Raw genomic sequence first — 18619 nt, 5'->3', positions numbered from 1 at the left:
TTAACATATCTTTAAAACTTTGTCTCATGCTTATTTGAAGCATGAATAGCACTGGAAGTAGTCCAGCACTTTGTATTTTCATATTATACTGGGATCGGCTCCCAGAGGATGCTCGTACGTGACTGGACTCTGCCCTTCAATTGCTCATGTAGACATAGTGCACCCTGGCAGACACACAGTTTTATGCATGGCATGGTGCAGAGTCTCTCAAGGAAAGCTAATTAATCTCTGAATGTGCATGAATGCTGAATGAGACCTGTAAGGAGTTAAGTGTGAATTCAGCAAAATTTGAAGCAAACACACAGCTAAATAAGACATGCTAATATAGGCTCCCTGTATTTCATAAAGGAAGGCAGCAGCAGGAAGGGCAGGAAATTCCTGTCTTTGGAATTCAGACCATAGGATCACTCTGTGCCAAACACGAGTGAATATCTGCATAATGTCTAAAAGACAACTGAAAGACCAGTGGCAAAACTTTCTGTGGATCCTAAAAGCGCCTTGAGCAACTGTCTTGAGCTTCACTAGAGTGACAGTGGTCTCTGCAGCTAGGTGTAGATAGGAATGATTTTACCCACTACAATGCAAAGATATGACAGTGCACAGCACCTTGGCTTAAATATATAAGCCTCAAACCTTTAATTCTTTACTGAGTATTAGCTCTTTAGATAGCTGCTGAGAAAGGAAAGAAATAAACCTCCAGCTGCTCTCTCAGATGTGCAGAAAACTTTACTCTTCATTGACCTATGACATGACATGACATGACATGACATGACATGACGGTGTCCCAGTAAAGTTAAAACAGAATTCTCTCTTACGCAGATGCTCTTATTCCATTAAATTTATTTTATGGTTTCCTTTAATTTTTGGCAAATGTTTCTGTTAAACAGCAGCAGCTACTTCTGAGAGTAAGAAGTTGTCTTTGGAGATGTAAAAGCCAGTTTTGTGCTGGTTTAGTAAGATATGCTTCTATTTGTGCAATCTGATAAAACAGGAAAAATACAAGGCTTCATATATTCAAAGACATTTCACTTCTTAACTTTCCTCATATGCTCATTGTTGCTATATTCAATTGGATTACAGATGTAAGTCAAGCTTAACATAGTCTTTAAGTAAAATAAAATAACTATAGAACCACAGAAACAGACTCTTCACTGTAGGTAAGAACATTTACTGGAGAAAAATATTAGAGATCCTGCAGATTTTTGTTAATGCTAAGTGATATTTTTTTTCTCCCTGGGGTTGTAACAAATTTTGAACTTCAATTACTTTACATCTAATTAAACTTATTTTGCAATTGAAAGGTTCACTGAGTTGAACAATTACTACATCTAATAGGAAGTTGAAATGCTCTGTGTATTTCAGCCTTCATTGTCACTTGCTGTTCGATGAAATTTAGGAAAGCTTTTAATTACAGTTATTCCAGTTCTACAGGAAGAAGTGAGGCTTCATAAACCTGCTGTAAATGTAAATATCAAGCTTGTTTCTGCATCCTTTGAAAACTGTAATTAAAAACAGTATTTTGCTTTGTTATCTTCTCTATAATTTTGTTCTACATATATGTTACCTTGGCATCATACTGATGAGAAAGGTTTCAGAATGGGTATTTGGCCACAACACAAGTCATTAATTTTCATTCATTGATTTTCAAATGGCTTCAGGTCTTTTTTTTTTTTTTTTTTTTTTGAGCTGGGGGGCATAGGGAAGGAGAGAAATAAAAAAGGAAAAAAAAAAGTTGCATTAAGTTTTCCTGCTAGTTTCTACCCAGACTAAATTCTGAATAAAGTCTAAAGTCTAAATTCTTAAGACTGAATTGGACAGAAGAAGGTGTTTTACTACAGAGCAAAGATTTAAGTATAACCTGTCTAAACATTTCAGCACATATAACTATGTCTTGAAATAATGGCTGACACAAGCAATTACAAGGCCCAGTTACTCATACATCAACAAGTACTACACAGGTCAAACACTAAATGACTGTGCAGAGAATCATTAATGTTTTTGTAACCATTAGTTGAAAATACAAATACCCCTGACACAGCAATTTGGTAATGGAAAAGTATTTAAACTGGAAGACTTATCATAAAAGCAACAGGGTGTATAAAGCTGTGGGGTTTCACAGCTACAGCAATACAACAGCTGCACAGTTCTAGGGCTAAGAGCAGTAAAAGTCACTTAGGGAAAGATATGTCTTTCATAAGAGTAGCTGACATGATTCAGGAAGGGGATCCAGGGAAATTTTGGGCACCCAAGCTCTCCTTTCATGTGTGAATTAGGTTCAGAACAAGTGCTTCAAGTTCAGCTCGGCAATGGGTGACCATACTCTGCAGACCTATTGCCCACAGGCAGAGGACAGTGGGCCGCCAAACATTTTGCCAGAAGGCCCCTTGTCTGTGAAACGCTGGGAGTGTGGGGAAAAATATAATGGACTGGAAAACTTAAATACTGTTTTCTTATGTCCCGTTAAGACACATTATGCCCCACTTAGTTCCTGTGGCCATCTTCTCTCAATGCTTTACAGGTTTTACTTGTGATAAACACATAAATGTATTGGCTTTCACAAATCATAGGTGTGGTTATGTGGATATAACTGTATGAGTTTACAATAACAGAAACAAAGCTCACTAAAGACACAAGATTAGACAAGAAGTTAAAAAGGGCCAGAACTCTTGAGCAAAATGGAGTCACATAGTAAAGAATCTGTAAAGGTAAAGGAAGGGGGGGGGGGGGGCTGGGAAACATAAAGTACTTTTTAGCTTAACTTAGGTTGTAGAAAAAGAATGTTTATGTTGTAAGCCTGTGGAATGTAGTGGCCCCACTAAACATGAGTTGTTTCACACTAGTCTTCTAAAGTATCTTTAGCTTTAAAGAACAATGTTTGTGTTGTAAGTCTGTGGTGAGATAACAGGATTTAGTGACCCCACTAAACATGAATTATTTCACACCATCCTTCTACTTATCAGTTAGTTTAGAGACAGCCTCTCAAACATCTGCTAGCTTGGGATACTCCTTGTCTGCCCATCCTACAATAAATTTTGCAGGAAGGTTGCACTGTTTTAAATCTTTGCTGGTTATCAGAAGTATTACAGATATGGCTGGTTTTAGCTAGTTGTGTGATTACTGGGGCGTCCAACTGTGCCAAAGGTTGCTTTTGCTTTATTGACTTTGTCTCTCAGTAAAACCTTGTTATCTTGTTTAGAGGAGTGAGTTTGTATTTCACATACTTGAGACTCGGGCAGGACTGAGGCTGAAGCTGTTGTTCCTACCAGAAATGTGCCCAGCTGAGGATAACCGTGGATCCTAGTCCTCTGCTTGTCCCTGCTGGGACCCACACTCCGCGCGCGAGCCCTTCAACACCCGCCTCTCCCATGAAGGCCTCCCTGCCCAGGCCTCGAGCTCTACAGCTGGCTCTTGGTGGGCTGAGGCAAGGACAGCGGAAACAGGCAGTAAAGGCTGTCAGCGCAGGCTTTGCCCTTGCTGCTGAGGGGCATGGCGCCCGGGATCCCTACCGCAAAGAATACAGATCTCTGCCACCGATCTCTCCCGCCCTCCTCCCTGAGGAGAGCGGACTACAACTCCCGGCGTGCCGCGCAGTACGCGCGACAGCTCTGATTGGCTGCCGCCCCTCCGACCTCCCCCGAGTACGGTGTGAGGCTGGTGGCGGCGCTGGGGTTTCTTGAGTGCTGGGGGCTGGCGGGGCCGCATGGCGGCGGCGGCGGCGGCGCGGTGGGGGTGGAGCGGCGGCGCCGTGTTCCTGCGGGGGGCTCTCGGGTCAGGGCCGCGCCGCACCTGCAGCTCCGGGGCGCCAGTGTGGACTCCTGCCGCCGAGGCTCAGGTGAGGTCAGCGTGGTGTGAGCAGAGGGGTTGGGGGGGAAGGTGGTGGCCGGGGCGTGCGGGAGGGTGCTGCTGCCACGGGGAGGCGTGCAGTGCTGTTGCCGGTTTGGAGTCCCCCGACCGTGCCTTGCAGTTAAAATGAAGACAACGTCGTTTGTGTTTGTAATAACCGAGGGTTGACCTGACCGGGGTGCCCGAGCGGACTGCCCCTGCCATAGCAGTCTGCAGCGCGGTGGGGGGCCTCAGCTGCAGCCGGCCGGGCTGGGCGCACCAAAGCTGACCCGCGGTTTCCAGTAGGCACGCTTAATTCTGCAGCCTGTCCCAGGACTGTAGGTGATTTGTATGGTGAACGTGACTTGATTATATGGGGCGGGGGGGGGGGGGGTGTCAACAAAACGTGGAGTAATGTATAATTCTGTTGCCTTACTTTGCTGAATGGCACCTTCCTTTGGCATTAAGTAGGACATTCAGGCTCTGGGCTGAACCAGTTCTGTGTTCTCTCTTGGTTTGAAGAAGAGGTTACACAACATCATTTGTTCTTGCCTAGGTCAAAATCAAGTGGTTTGGCAGCTTTTGGTCGTTGTGCTCTGAGTAGTCATGGGAACTTTGTGACTGAGCTGTTTGTTTGTTCCGTCCCTGGTGTGAAATCAGCGCAGGTGTTGTCTTGATCCAGCTCCTCCTCGTTTCACTTTTGGTCCTCAGGTGGATCTGATCTCTTAGTGTCCAAATGCAGGAGAAAAAGCTGCGCAGAAAGGCAAAGGTTCTGTATAGCAGAAATAGAGTATGACAGGCAGAGTAATCCCAGCTGGGACATGATGTATTGGTTTACTTGCAATTACATGTCTGACTTTAAGGAGCAGACAATAAGCTAAAACTACTAGTGACAGTCTTTGTGTCACCAAAATTGAATGCATTCACTACCATTTATTTACAGAGAGCCAAATGGAGTTGTGTGTTGCTTTATTGAATGCTTACTTGCCTCAGGAGTCTTGAGAAGCTATTGAGTTTCTTCTGCTTTTTCTAAACCATGTACTTTTTTTTTTAATTTTATTTAAATACTTTTTATGAATCGAGTAGTTCTAACATACATTCAGGAATACTTTTGAGAGAGCTTGATTACATCAGTCATCTCTGAAAGCCCTGTTCCCTTAGGGGATGAAAGCCACAGTGGTTGAAGAATGGGATGGGTGATTTGAGGCAGGTGTGCTGGAGTACTCGTGATATCCTGCAGGGCATGAGAATCAGCAAGCTCATGCAAAAGCAAAGACAGTGCAAAATTAGTAACTATGCAGTGGTAATATACTCACTGCTCATCACTGTTCTCTGTCTCTCCCAGCATGCATCTTTAGGGAGGAGCAATTAGTGTTACATCCATAGGGCAGTGAAACATATTTTAAGGTGATGGGATGCTCAAAGCAAGTGTGAGTATTGCTTGACCATCTTTTGGGTTGGTTCTGAAAGTGGTCCTGGGTTCTGTTTAGTTTCATGAGATTTCAGTTGGGTTCAGGGGATGCAAAGGGGAGAAGAGATTCTGTGTTTAATCCCATTTTAAAACGATCCTTCCAGCTATGGAAAGAAGAACTCTGTGATTCAGGAGCTTCAGATGACTGAAAGCTGGTGTCCATTATATATCTTTAGGTGAGGTTATAAACAGGGGGGTCAGTATAGCTACTGTATTGGTGTTGTGTGGTGAGCTTGTGTTCAATTTATGATTCTTTTAGCTTGATACTGCATGCTGGTTTTTGAGATAGTGGAGAATGTATGCATAGTATATATAGTATTCTGTATCCTCCTGCATTTGCTATTTGTAGTAACACTTTATATGAATGCTTGGTAAATGATTCCTTCCAGCAGAAAGACTTAATAGCTTTATTTGTGTATTGAATGCCCATTTAGTTCTTAAAATGTTCTCTATATGAAACGTGATGAAAATGGATGTATTTATAAAATTGAAATTATACTGACTAGATAACCTTACTGGGCAAATATGAGGCTGTAAAAATTTGTGTCAGTTTTGAAGGTGAAATCAGATATGTCTGGGAAGCTGATCCTAAATTGTTTACAAATAAACCCTAGAACTTGGATCGGCTTATTACTGGATTATTTTGCATTGAATGAGCCTGTTTGTATCTTGGTATTTAAGATACAATTGTCAGTCTGGAGATGTGTGCAGGGTGGAGTCCCTTTTTCCGAAGACTACATAATGGCAGGTAGCAACAGGCTCTATGAAAGCAGTGTTTTCATGGTTGGTTGATTGTGTTCAAGCATTTCTTGACTAATTCACAGTTGACAGGATAGCACCAGACTTTCGTTTGTTACCTTGTACACATGATGATACTTGTCCAAATTATGTTCTCAAATTAAAAAAAAATCGTATAGGATTATGTATTTCTACTACAGCACTGTATTTTCCAGTATAATAGAAAAAGTACATTGTACTTTTAAGATTATTATTGTTTTTATTGTGAGCTGGAACTTTACATGGAAAACCACCAACTTTTTGAAACAAAGAAGGAAGATGAGAGGAGTCTTAAGATAGTGAGGCTTGAGAACAGTAACAGTAAGGAACGTAAGGCTTTTTTCCTGCTTTTCTTGTATCATTTCCAGTAAAGGTCTTCCATCCTGATACAAAGCTTCATTTCAGCTTCCTCCATCTGTTCATGTAGATCCTTTAATTCAAACAGAACCACTTGAAATTTTCTGTGGCCTCCATGAAGTCTTCACCACTGGGATAAAGGGCAGAGTGCAGCTTGTCTTGGAAGACCTCATACGGCCCTTATTTTTTGTCAGTCATGTCTGAAACTCTGTGTCCTGGAGCTTCATTTTGTGGGTAGCTGGTCGAAGCTGAGCAGTATCCTCTATGTGTCAGTAACCAGAACTCTAGCACGCTGTGTGGGGTCACCTGTTGGGCAGCAGCTGCTGAGCCCTCAGAAATACATTTTTCTTGGACTCTCACCTCAGGCCTCATACTGGCACTTGGCGTATTTAGACCCATTTCAGCCTTTGTGGTTGTCTAATTTAGAGGTTGAACAAGGACATTATGTCACCACTTCACTACAGATTATGGTATTAAAGGTAAGGCATGAAACAGAAGAGCTTTTGTTGAGTGGTGTCCATGATGCTGGCACAGCAACATTAGGTAGTGTGGTGAAGGTGACAGCGCTGAAGCACAAACCCAGCAGGATTGCAGGAGCTGAAAGAGGCAGTAACTGTGAGAGCAGCACTGGCAGTGTCATAAGTACACAGCCTGTGGTGGTCCCTGAGGCCTGTGTTTGCAAGCATTACTGTTTCACAGTGCACAAGTGTCACTGGTGATAAGGTGAAGGTGAAAAGGTAGAGGAAGTATAGTACTCGATCTTCAGTTTGATAAATAACTAACAGCTCTGTTCTCTTCCCCCTTGTGTTTAACTGAGCATTTCCAGTATCTATCAGTTTGTGGTGTTCCTGGTAGCTGTTAATACCCCTGGTGACAGCTTCAAATTTTGCTGCTTTGTTAGAAGAGTTCTCCTGGAAATTACAGGTGAATTGGCAGGTCTGAAAGCCTGACAGATTGTCAAAATATAACTGCTAGGTGCAGTTATCTAAGCTCTTGTTCGTTCATGTCGTGGTTTAAACTGAGCCACACAGCTCGTTCACTCACCCCCACCTCTTTCTTTCCTTCCCCTCCCCACTCCCGGAGGGATGGGGAGGAGAATCGAGAGAACGTAACTCCCACGGGTTGAGATAAGAACAGCCCAGTAACTAAGGTATAACACAAATCACTACTGCTATCACCAGTGATAATAATGATAAGAGAAAATAACAAGGGAAGAGAATACAATACCACTCCTCGAACTGGACAGAAATGAACTAAGCTTAAAAATTTCCTTCTCCAGTTCTTCTTCCCTCCCAGACAAACCCATCTTTGTACACAACAAGAAGCTGGAAAAGATGAATAGAAACTAGTAGCTCTGAAAAACTTTATTCTTTTTCCCATACCAGCACTGGGTATTTTGCAGCAGGAGAGCAAATGTTATTTCTAACAGGAACTTTAAAGTATCTTGACACCAACTGCCTGTTAAGTGCCTTTTAATACTTTTGCACAGTTCACTTTAGAGAAATTAATGAAGGGCAGTATTTCTCACTTCACTCCCTCCCTGTAAGGCACACTCTGAAATGAGGAGGCAGGATATTCCTACTGTTCTGTCATCAGGTGGAATGGGTAGGAAAGCCTGGCTCTGAAAAAGGTGCAAAAATGAGATACTGAGAGAAAAACAGGAGAGGAGTGCTTCTACAAGAAAGGCTCAATTAATTTTGGTAAGCTTGGGAGTGCTTTCCCTCTTGAATGTGAGCACCTTTCCAAAATAAAAGGAAGGAGAACATCAGAAATCAAGCCAGGTGAGAAAGCTCTGCAGTTTAAAATGAAAATAATATGCACAATAAATGCAACAGAGACAGCATTTTGAACTTAGGTTCTTGGGGAAACTAAGGCTGTGCAGAGCTCATAATGTGCAGGTGCATAGGCTGGATTAAAACCTAGACGGTTTGTGCTGTCTGTGCACGCTGGAGAAGATGGAGATGTAGGAACCTCTCTAGGTGTGAGCAGCGTGCATGACTGTGGAGGGGTTGCCACTGACACCTTTGGTGCTGCAGGGAGGAAAGGCCAGGCCTGGGGAGGGCCTTATCTATCTGCTGCTGTGGCCACCGCTACAAAACAGAAACTGAAAGAAATTGCTTTCTTGTGGCAGAAAAGCAATTACATGGAACTTCTGTTTTATCAGGGGTAAACAGATGCTTTCTGGGCTTTGAAACAGCCACTTTGTGTCTCCTTTATCTTCTCTGACCCCCCTGCAGTGGATGTTCTTAGGGATCTTCTTCACAGGTTTTATATGATGTTGTTTGTGGGCATTTGTATCTACTACCTGAACCAAGTATCCACCAGCTAATTAAAGTATGTTGGTAAAATTTTGCTTTTCTGCACTACTGTGATAAGAACTGGTTCTATTGCTATATGTTTCACTGAAGGTATTGAAATATTTTCCAAAAGTAGCACAGTATTTTCAGCTGTGCATTACAGGTGTAGAAAAATAGAGATATAACATGGTAATTTGAAAGTCATGGGCTAAAGGCAGTGGGACTCCCTGAGCTTAGACCTTGCTATAGTGTTTTGGTGTTGGCAGTAGCAATGTTTTAAAGATGCTTGGCATAAACTTGAAATGTATTTGCTTCCATTAGCAGCTACTGGTTTGGGATATTTTATACCTAAAGTGACCAGTCCTCATTGTGGAGGGCACATACTCAGTACGTCCTGAAAACTGTGTTGCTTTAGAATATGTGACTCTGTGCTTTAAAAGACCCAGGGTATGTAAACAGAAATTGCTTTTAATACTCACTTCATGACAGTTAATAAAGACGTCATTAAAATTCTGAATCTTTTCATTCAGGCTTGAACATGTGGAGTGTTCAGGATCATATATTTCTCTTCCAGTCCCACTGTGCCCTGTATTATTTGTCATCTTTTAACTGAGACAAGCTGTTTGGCATTATTCTGTTGGATAGATTTGAGCAAGACCATGTTGGAAGTGTTCTTGAAACAGATAATTGTACACATCAATAATTCAGTTTTGCTGTTAACAAGATGTTATGTCTTGCACATTAAAGTTGGTTGGGACACGAGCATTCCATCAACTTATAGTTCTCTCGTGCTGAAACACAGGGAGGGACCCTTCTATATGATTTCATTTATCTGAGAGCTTCAGTGAGATTGTGTGGTCCTGTCTCATTGATTCTGGAAAGTGAAGAGACGCACAATTGAAAAAAAGGTGCTTCTTATTCTGCACAAAAAACCTGAAGCACATGTGGCAGAGAAGTGTATCTTAAAATGCACAGGGAGGGGTGTGGTACAGTTCCATGGAATTAAGTAGGGTGTGAAACTTAATAAATGACCAGTTTTGAACATAAAACAAGTTACATTTTTCTCTTGTGCAGCTGTCCCTGTGAGGCAAAATGGAATAATAGTTAGTTGAGTTCACAGTTAATGTTTATACAGCAAGTTGGCAAGATAACTATTCACATACCTAGCACTTGCTTGTTTTCATTACAGGAATTGCAAAGCTCAGGAAGAAGACGCTTTCTACTGGAACATGCTGCTCCCTTCTCTGCTTTTTTGACAGACAGCTTTGGGCGTCAGCACAACTACTTGCGAATTTCTTTGACTGAGAAATGCAACCTCAGGTGTAAGTGTCTGCTTGCTTGCGCAATGACTTTGCGCACCATGAATGACTTTGTGTGCAAAGGCCAAGGAACCGAGTTAGGATACTTACTGCTGTGTTGGCTGTATGCTGTTTCTTGTCTTCACAAAGTAATGGTAAAGGATAGACTGATTTGGGGCTGAGCTGCTGGTGGGATGGGATGGGATGGGGAAGCAGGAGCAAGCCTAGGGATTGGCCAGAGACAGGTTGGAGTGACAGGTCTTTCACGAGAATTGGTGTGGTTTGGATGATGGTGGTTGTAGATGCTTGTATGCTATACCCAAAGTGTGTGATAAGCATGAAAGGTTGTACCTAGGTGTTCCCAAATTATGTCTGCAGAGTCTCTGGCAATGTCACAGTGCTTGCTAGATCAGTTTGGTGTTGCTGAATGCAGATTAGATAGCAGTAAGATCAGCTTCTCCTTCAAAGTGGATCCGTTGTAATTTTGAGACCTGTCAAATGAGTTCTGGGTTTTCTTCTGAAGGAAAGCAGGAAATTGTTAGGAGATTTTTTTCTGAGATTTGGTGTGTGATCTCATCTGTATTTAAGAAAAGCCAAGTCACATTAAAGACAGTTGTGCTTGGTGCATTTTGGCCATCAATATTAGGTTAACTGCTGCTGGTTACTTTTTCCCCACGTATTTCTGTGTTCTTTGTTTCAGGCCAGTATTGTATGCCAGAGGAAGGTGTTCAGCTGACCCCTAAATCAGACCTACTCACTACTGAAGAGATAATCACTCTGGCCAAACTGTTTGTGAAAGAAGGTGTAGAAAAGATCCGACTGACAGGAGGAGAGCCACTTATCCGTCCTGATGTGGTTGATATTGTGGGTGAGTTCCCAATAAATACAGTGTGTTTCAAAATAACTTGCTATATATTGATCCAAAACCTATTCTTATCTACTAATACAGTCCAACAACCTGAAGAATAATTATACATTAAATGATGGTGCTTTTTCCCAACATTGTTCCTTTTGGAAAACTTCTAGTTCTGTTCTGCTTAGAGGGAGCTTATATCTCTCCATATTATAACAGCTGAACTTACAGTTTTATTCAGAACCTAATAGAATTATGCAGCATATTACTTCAGTGGAAGATAAATTACTGGGTAATTTTTAGAAGTCTAGCTCTTTCAACTGGTATAGTGTATTGTAGGGAACTGAACTCATCTGTTTCTGCACATCTACTCTTGTAAGTACTGAAGATAAGAAAGGATTAATACTGAAGATGAAGGTCTTGAAAGTAGAGTGGCTGCCTACTGATATACTGAGCTTTGGTGCAGAGAGAGCAGTTTGTCTCTGCTCCTGGTTTGTTTTGTTCAGGATTTGGAAGATTTTTAAGGTCTTTTCCAAAGGAAGCAGCGGAGCGGTGTAGTAAGTAGAACTGACCTGTTCATAGCTGGGAAAGGTATGGTTAGAGTGAGCTGGCTTAGGTATTCTTGAACCTTGATTGTGAGGAAGCTGCACTAACTTCATCTTTTTGGAACTCTGGAATTCTGTAGGGCATTTTGCCCATGCATGATAGCTTATTTTTTATTTAGGATTGAAGTGCAGCTTTATTATTCACTAGCAGTAGCTGATGGCTTCTTGTACTCACCATGGCTACTCTGATATTGAGGGTGTAAGTCGAGTAGCCAGGTGGCTGCAAAATAATTACAACCTTTCTGCAATTCTGAAGTATTGATACTGGAAGGATAGAAAGCTTTTTTTTTTTTTTTTTTTTTTTTTGTCCTTACAGCAACAATAGAATTCTCAAAGGTTTATTTCTGTGGCTGAAAGAGGGAGATGGGTCTTTTTGAACCATTGGGCTTTCATTACTTTGTGTTCTTGTTAACATTTGAACTTTGTAAGGTTCGTAGTGATAACTTTAATGGATGACGAGAGTAGTGATCTTGGGGTAAAGATAATGGATGTTAAGATGATTATGCTGTTGCATTAGTTCATTTTGTCATGAATTTGTATTAGCCTGACTGTTTTTTAAGAAGGCATATTGAAAATTGCCAGATTAAGTCTATAAACACTTTATATCTTCTCAGACTTTAGTGTTACACTATGATGCATAAGCCTAGGACCAAGATAAAAGTCTCAAAACTGAATAGATCCCGTGTAGCAGCTATGGGAAAACTCACTGAAGGAAAAAAGCCCCAAAATGTCTTCTGCAGAATTTGAGTTAGGCATCTGTATTGAAACCATCTTTAGCATTATGTACTGATTCAGGCTGGCATAGAGTTAATCTGGATTTTTAGATGATTTATAGGAGCTGGCTGCAATATTTCGGGTGCTGAATAGGGTTGAGGTTTAAGTTAGGTTTGTTTTCAGCAAACCTTTCTCTTAACCATAAATGGTTTATGAAATACCTATAAAGCTCAAAAATATTAATGCTGGATTACCATTACTGTATTTTTCTAATACTCAAGTGAAAACTTTGTTGTTGTTTCAATGAACAAAAGTGTTTTGAAGCTACTGTAGGAGACCACGTTATTCAGAGACCTGCTATAGTTCTTTAGATTATTTCAAGTCTTTTAATACATGCACATAAATAAGCTATGACTTGGCAACTAATACTCGCTGAAAGCTAAATCATGTCCTGATGACTGCTGAGAACATGTTTGAGACTTTTCTGAAGCAGCTTGACAGTGGAATATAGAATCCATCTCCTTTGAACACTCAAAGTTTAAATTATCACTGGATATAAACTGATAGCTGTTTATTATTAATAGTGTGAGAAATACACTTCTCCACTGATAAAATAATTTTCAATGGGGTAGGGATGGTTGGTTAGATGACTGTTTATAGCTATATACACATTTCAAGAGTGAAATGATGTAGGATAGACTTGTTAACGTATTAGGAGATACACATACTTTATTTGATCAGGAGAAATGCAGTTGAGAAAATGATTGGAGGGGAACATGTAAGAAGCTTGTCTGTTTAAGAAGATGCTCCTGATCATAAATGAAAAAAGTAAATGTTAGAGGGTTTGCTTGATTGCTTGAGCCTGGCGTAGAAACTTTTAGCTTCATGCTGTTGAATTACAGCATCTGTTCTGTTTCCTTTCCTGCTTGACACTTCTATTGGTTGTCTTTTCTTGTGCTGATTGTTGCTAAAGCTGTGATCACTGATAAGCAAATGGAATTAATACAGGTACAAGGTGAGTTACAAAGTTATGAAATCTCTGTAATCTCTTGAACTTGAAGGTCAACAATCAAGAAACCAAGCAACTGCAGATGTTCCACTTGTTAGCTTGCACAAATAAGGCAGAATGTACTAACTGGTCCTTGTTGGTGTTAGTGTTAAGCCTTCGTCTCCAATTTCTCACAGTAAGCTTCTATCCAATTTGTTATTACAGGCGTTTCCACTTATTAATGTGTTTCTAGTGCCACATCCTGTCTGATGAGGAATAAGGTGCATTGGTAACAGCTGCTGCCTGCACTAACTGACCTGATCAATTACAGTTTTTTTTTATTTTTCCCATTTTAGTGCTACTTTTTTTTACTTTTCCCGTTTTAGGCTGCAGCATGACTGGTTTTACTCAATGCCTTCATGCATTTTGTGTTTCTAGTAGTGAAACCTGTATGTCTTTTTTTTTTTGCCTCTGTTGTTAGGAGGTTAAGCATTTTGTGCATTCTGAGGCTGTAAATAAAAGCAGTGGTGTTATATGCTACCCTCTGACTGCAATGTGTTCTTGTGCTCTCACAAAGACTAGGTTGCTAGTGGTAGCTAGTGTTAAAAAATCTTTGGCAAACTTGTGGCAGTAACACTCATCCTCTAAGAAGTTATTGCTCTTCTGTTACAACTTCAGGTTCCAAATGTCTTCACAGAGCTCTTACTCATGTTGCAAAATGAAGCTGCTGTAAATTTCAGCATCTTTGGTGTGACCCAGCTTGTCACATTCTAGATAGAGTTTTTTGCCCATCTTAGGGTGAATATTTTGAGAATAGCTGGGAAATGAGATAAAGCAGAAGTAAAGCTCTTATCAACATGAACAAGTAGAGGCAGAATAGGGAGGAGAGAAGGGACTAGGAAATATTTGTGCTGTAATTAAAGGTGCCTCAAGAGTAAGGGTTCTTCAAATGTTTCTCAACTAATTAGGGTGGAGGCTATGAGAGAAGGGAGGAAGGGAAAATAAGCAAATTACTTTGCCACAGCTCTGTTTCTGCGAGTGGTTTGTGAGGGTTTTCTCCTATTTGTTATTGTACTGATAACTGGAGGTTTGAAAGCATGCTGTCTGCAGAACTGGTGTGCTGAGGGTTTCTGCATTTGGCTTAGGAGAAGGCAGCTATTTTCTAAATGTTAATCACATGATATTAACTGTTTCTTATGTGGTTTTCTTTCATTAGCCATTTTTTAGTGTCTTGCATAAGCACACTTCAGTTGGCTGGGCTACTACTGTGGGTAATGAAAATATGTCAGTTGTCAACTGCAAGTGTTTTGTCCCTTGGAAGCTGTTGCCTTGGATTCTCTGTAATGGTCCAGTATGTTGACATTTTTCTGTTTAGTTAGGAGTATATGTGGTATTTCTTTCAGCAGCTCAGAGTCACAGCTGCTGGTAGCTACCTCTGGGTTAGAACTGGTTATTGGTATAGTAGGATAAAAGTTCAGATGTCAGATGTAAAAGGTGTGGCTTGCAAAAACCTGCTGTCTTTCATACCTTCTGGAGTGGATTTATGCTAAAATGGGTCTCTTAAACCAGTACAGCTGGAAGGAGGCTGAATCACCAAAGTGTCCGTGTTTTCCTCACACCCTCAATGATATTTTTCTTGTTTGTTTCACAAATCTCCTTTTGGATTTTCTGTGTAACTTATAGTTGAATTACTTCTCTTAAAGTGTTCTATTTACTTTTATTTTCCTAGGTCAACTGCGCAAGTTAGAAGGTCTGAAAACCATTGCTGTCACAACCAATGGGATGAACTTAACCAGATTGCTGCCCCGACTGAAGGAGGCAGGACTGAATGCCATTAACATTAGCCTGGATACTTTGGTCCCAGCTAAATTTGAGTTCATTGTCCGGAGAAAAGGTACAAGCTTGGCTTCTAATGCAGCTGTGTTCATACTTGCAGTAGTGTCAGGGGTTGTTTGGCATGTTGTTCAACTTGGTAACTTTGGTAGGGGAGTGAATTGCTATCCTTCCAAGGCTGGAAAATGTAGTCTATACTAGCTTAATTGGTAGTGACTCTTTTTCCTTCTTTCTACAACCTTTAGGCAGGTAGAGAGCCTTTAGTTGGAGCTGGTAGAGTAGAAGATGCTCAGCTCAACACAGTCGGCAGGACTGTGACTACAGTTGACAGTAAATGGCTGATTACCAGTTAGTCATGGGCATCAAGAGGACTTTCCAAATCTTGTGTTGGTCTCATGTGCTGCTGCTATTTAATACTGTTAAAAAGCCAGATGTTCCTGCTATAGCAGCCAGGAACTAAGATGCTGCAAGAACAGAACTTATCACAGATAGTGGCAGTTTCTGGAAGCTGTATTTGGGCATGCTAGCAGTGGTCTCCCTTTCGATTAGTGATGTTCCCTACTTCCATAATTTTTTTAATAGGAATAAACATAAACCATGCCTGAGGTCACTTGAGGAGGGCTATTGGCTTTTTAACTTTCATCCAATTGAGTAGTATTCCAAGCAAAGTCTCAAAAATGCTTGCGTGTGCCCAGTGTTACAGATTCTTGTCTAAATGAATCATAAAGCTCATTATGAAGTTCAGCTTCACGGTTGGGCTTCCTTCCAACCTAAAGCTGATTTGATCTTGTGTCATTCTGTTTCTGTACAGTAATGTAACTTTGGCAGTCTGTGAACTTCTAGTTCAGACAAAACCTTCGCATAGCCACTAGATGGTGCAACAACGTAAGATAAATGTAGAGAAAGGGCTGTAGAAATCTGGGGTGCTGTGAGAAGTAATTTCAACGTTTGAATCACTCTGCTATCAAGTTCTGCTGGCAGGTGCAGAAAGGTGTCCTTGTCTACAGTCTCACTAAGAGCCCTTCTTCAGATTTTTACATCATGATGCCAGAATCTGTTCCTTTCATAAATCTGACTGGAGCATTATTGTTCTGGTATAGGCTATTGCATTAATCTGGTTGTGCCATGGCACAGTTGGCTTCCAGAGCATATGTAATCACAAGCAGGTGTGGACTGTGCTCTTTCCTACTGTTCTCTGCATTTGAGTATTACCTGGTTTGTGACATTCACTGGAAAAACAGCCCTTCCTTTGCTACTGAAGGGACAAACCTAATCCTTCAGCTTCCTGAATTATATGGCCACAGCTCTTCATATCTGATTGGAAGCTGTTAGGAATATGCTGCTTAAAAGTAAGCTGAAAGCTTTTGGGGAATGGGAGTAATTTTTATTTATATAAACGTTCTCTTCCCCTCTTCCCCCTTTGGAGAAAAGGAAAAAAAAGTTTTTACCACAAAGAGAGAAATTGCTCAGCTGAATAGCATAGAGAACGAACAGAGAAGTTTCTATGATTCAGTATTTTTGAGGAGGAGAATACAAGTCTCCAAATCATAGATTTTTTGGGTTTTTTTTCCAAGTTAAAATTAATAATGCTGAGTTGGGATTTTTCTTTTATTAAGGGCTGAAATTATAAAAATGTATTTTTTTTTTTACTGTGTTTGAGGGTTTTTCATTTGATAGGAGATTTCCAAGTACGGAATGAGCAGAGAATAAAGTGCCTGCCCTACTGTGCTATCCTGTCTACTGTGGCAGTTCCAGAGGTGACAAGATGTAGCTCTATTAAGGTGAGAAGGATTCTTGATCTTAGAGTCCCATAGGCTGGTAAATTCTGTGGAAGGTAAAGGTGGCATCTGATTGTGGAGCTAACCAGGAGCTTGAGAAACTTGAATGAATTTTTCTGCTCCTCTCTTAAAACCATAGAATGAGTTTCTAGAAGGCAGGAATTTTGTGTCTTTGGTGCAGGTGACCTGCAGTACATCTGTTTTTGTTCCCAAATGATTGGGATAGAGGGACTGACTATGAGGTGATCAGTGTTTTCACTGATGTATGAAAGCAATTAGAGGACCATAGTATTTCTACTTCTCCCCATCTATCTATCATGTTCTAAGGGATGAACAAATTAAAAGTACTTTCTTGCAGGTAGCCAGTCTAACTTGTTTTCACAGCTGGTTCCTTCTTTTTTGTTCACTACAGAAAAATCAGATAATATTGTACTGTAATTAAATCATTAAACATTGGCTTTCTTCTTGTAAGGATTGAATGCTGGGAGGTGTCCCACATGGGGTTGGTCTGGATGTGTCTAAGATTATCTGTGCTTTAAATTTGGCTAAAGTTATGATTTCAGAAGAAACCTGAACTGATGAAAATATTGAAATATTTCATTGGGTGGATAAGAGGTTGTCAGTTTTTAAATATCAAACAAAAACTTAAAGAAGTTCTGACCCTTGACCATACTTGCTGACACAATGACATCTAGTATTAATTTCTGCTCTAATGTTTTGAAACATTGTGTTTATTCTTTTTGTTATTCCATTACCACACAAGGACTTTTATCTAGAGAGGGTGTTTCAATAAATGTGACAATAGAAATAAACTCCTAACAGCTTTCCATAAAAAAAGAACAGAAGACTGTTAACGTCAAAATAGGAACTGCAGCTACAGATTTGCTTTTTTTTACTGTAACAAATCTTTATTTTTAATATACCCCTGCCCCAAAATTCCTTTAGTAGAAATAACTCATAGTTGTTAATCAGAACAGCTTACTTTGTTTGTAGAAATTCTTGATAGCTGTTCTAAACCACACTCTTGTGCTAGCATAGCAGGAGGTAAGAGGCAGGACTGGGAATAACGCTTGAGTTAGATGCATTGCAAGCTGTAATCCTGTCCCATACCATCACAGCAAGCTGAGCCCAGCCATGTGAGTGTTTTGGGTTAACAGTTGGACTCAATGATTTTAAAGGTCTTTTCAAACTAAAATTACTCTGATTCTATTCAAACATGTGGAGGTTTTGATCTTTTGCTTGCTAGTTGTTGCTTCCTGGCCTTTTTAGTTAAGTTTCACCTTTTTGCAATCCTGAAGTCACACAAAAGGTTTTCTGAGCTATTGCAGAGATTTTTGATTCCATTTGTGGCTCTGGGATGTGCTTACAGCAATATATCATCTCTTTGCCACGTTCAGCCTGTGAACTTGCTGAAATATACCACCGGTACTGCAGACTTCCTGGGCACATACAAAACAAGTAGGTGGTGAAGGAGAAGGGTGACAAGTCATAACTTCAAACAGTTGCTTACAAGAGTTATTTCACTGTCTTCTCCTTGCTCTTCACTTCTCCTTTTGCAGCTAGGACTAGTATGAGGACTGGCTCATAAAGCTGTTTCTTCTGCTTTCTGGTTCCATGTGTAATAATGCCTTTACCAGCCAGATGGCAGTTAAGTGAAGTTTTTGTGTCTTTCCTTTAGTTTCTGATTTTGAACACATCCAATACTAAGTATGCACAGAATATGATTGAATTATTTCTTATTCCTGGTAAAGCACCTACGAACTTCTGGAAAATATTGCCCTTTTGCTAGCATGCGTAAAGTATTTGCTGTTGAAGACTACAGCTTT

General features: G+C 40.6%; 1 protein-coding gene across 5 annotated transcripts in view; it reads left to right on the top strand.

Moving 5' to 3' along the window:
- Positions 1–3701: 3701 nt before the first annotated feature.
- Positions 3702–18619, top strand: part of MOCS1 (molybdenum cofactor synthesis 1) — a 29391-nt gene continuing 14473 nt past the window's right edge. For 2 of the 5 annotated variants that reach the window (XM_065680036.1, XM_065680035.1), the window contains exons 1-4: positions 3704–3832; positions 9914–10046; positions 10723–10890; positions 14912–15076. In XM_065680036.1, the coding sequence (XP_065536108.1) occupies positions 10734–10890; positions 14912–15076 (322 nt within the window). In that variant the 5' untranslated portion in view covers positions 3704–3832; positions 9914–10046; positions 10723–10733. Of the gene's footprint in view, positions 3833–9806; positions 9828–9913; positions 10047–10722; positions 10891–14911; positions 15077–16708; positions 16797–18619 lie in introns of those variants that run through there. The other 3 variants (XM_065680040.1, XM_065680039.1, XM_065680038.1) reach the window with 3 other exon arrangements.

The sequence above is a fragment of the Lathamus discolor genome, chromosome 5 (genome assembly GCF_037157495.1).
Source record: "Lathamus discolor isolate bLatDis1 chromosome 5, bLatDis1.hap1, whole genome shotgun sequence".
Classification (NCBI taxonomy): domain Eukaryota; kingdom Metazoa; phylum Chordata; class Aves; order Psittaciformes; family Psittacidae; genus Lathamus; species Lathamus discolor.
Note: the sequence above shows the minus strand (reverse complement) of the source record. Positions and strands in the feature narration are given on the sequence as shown.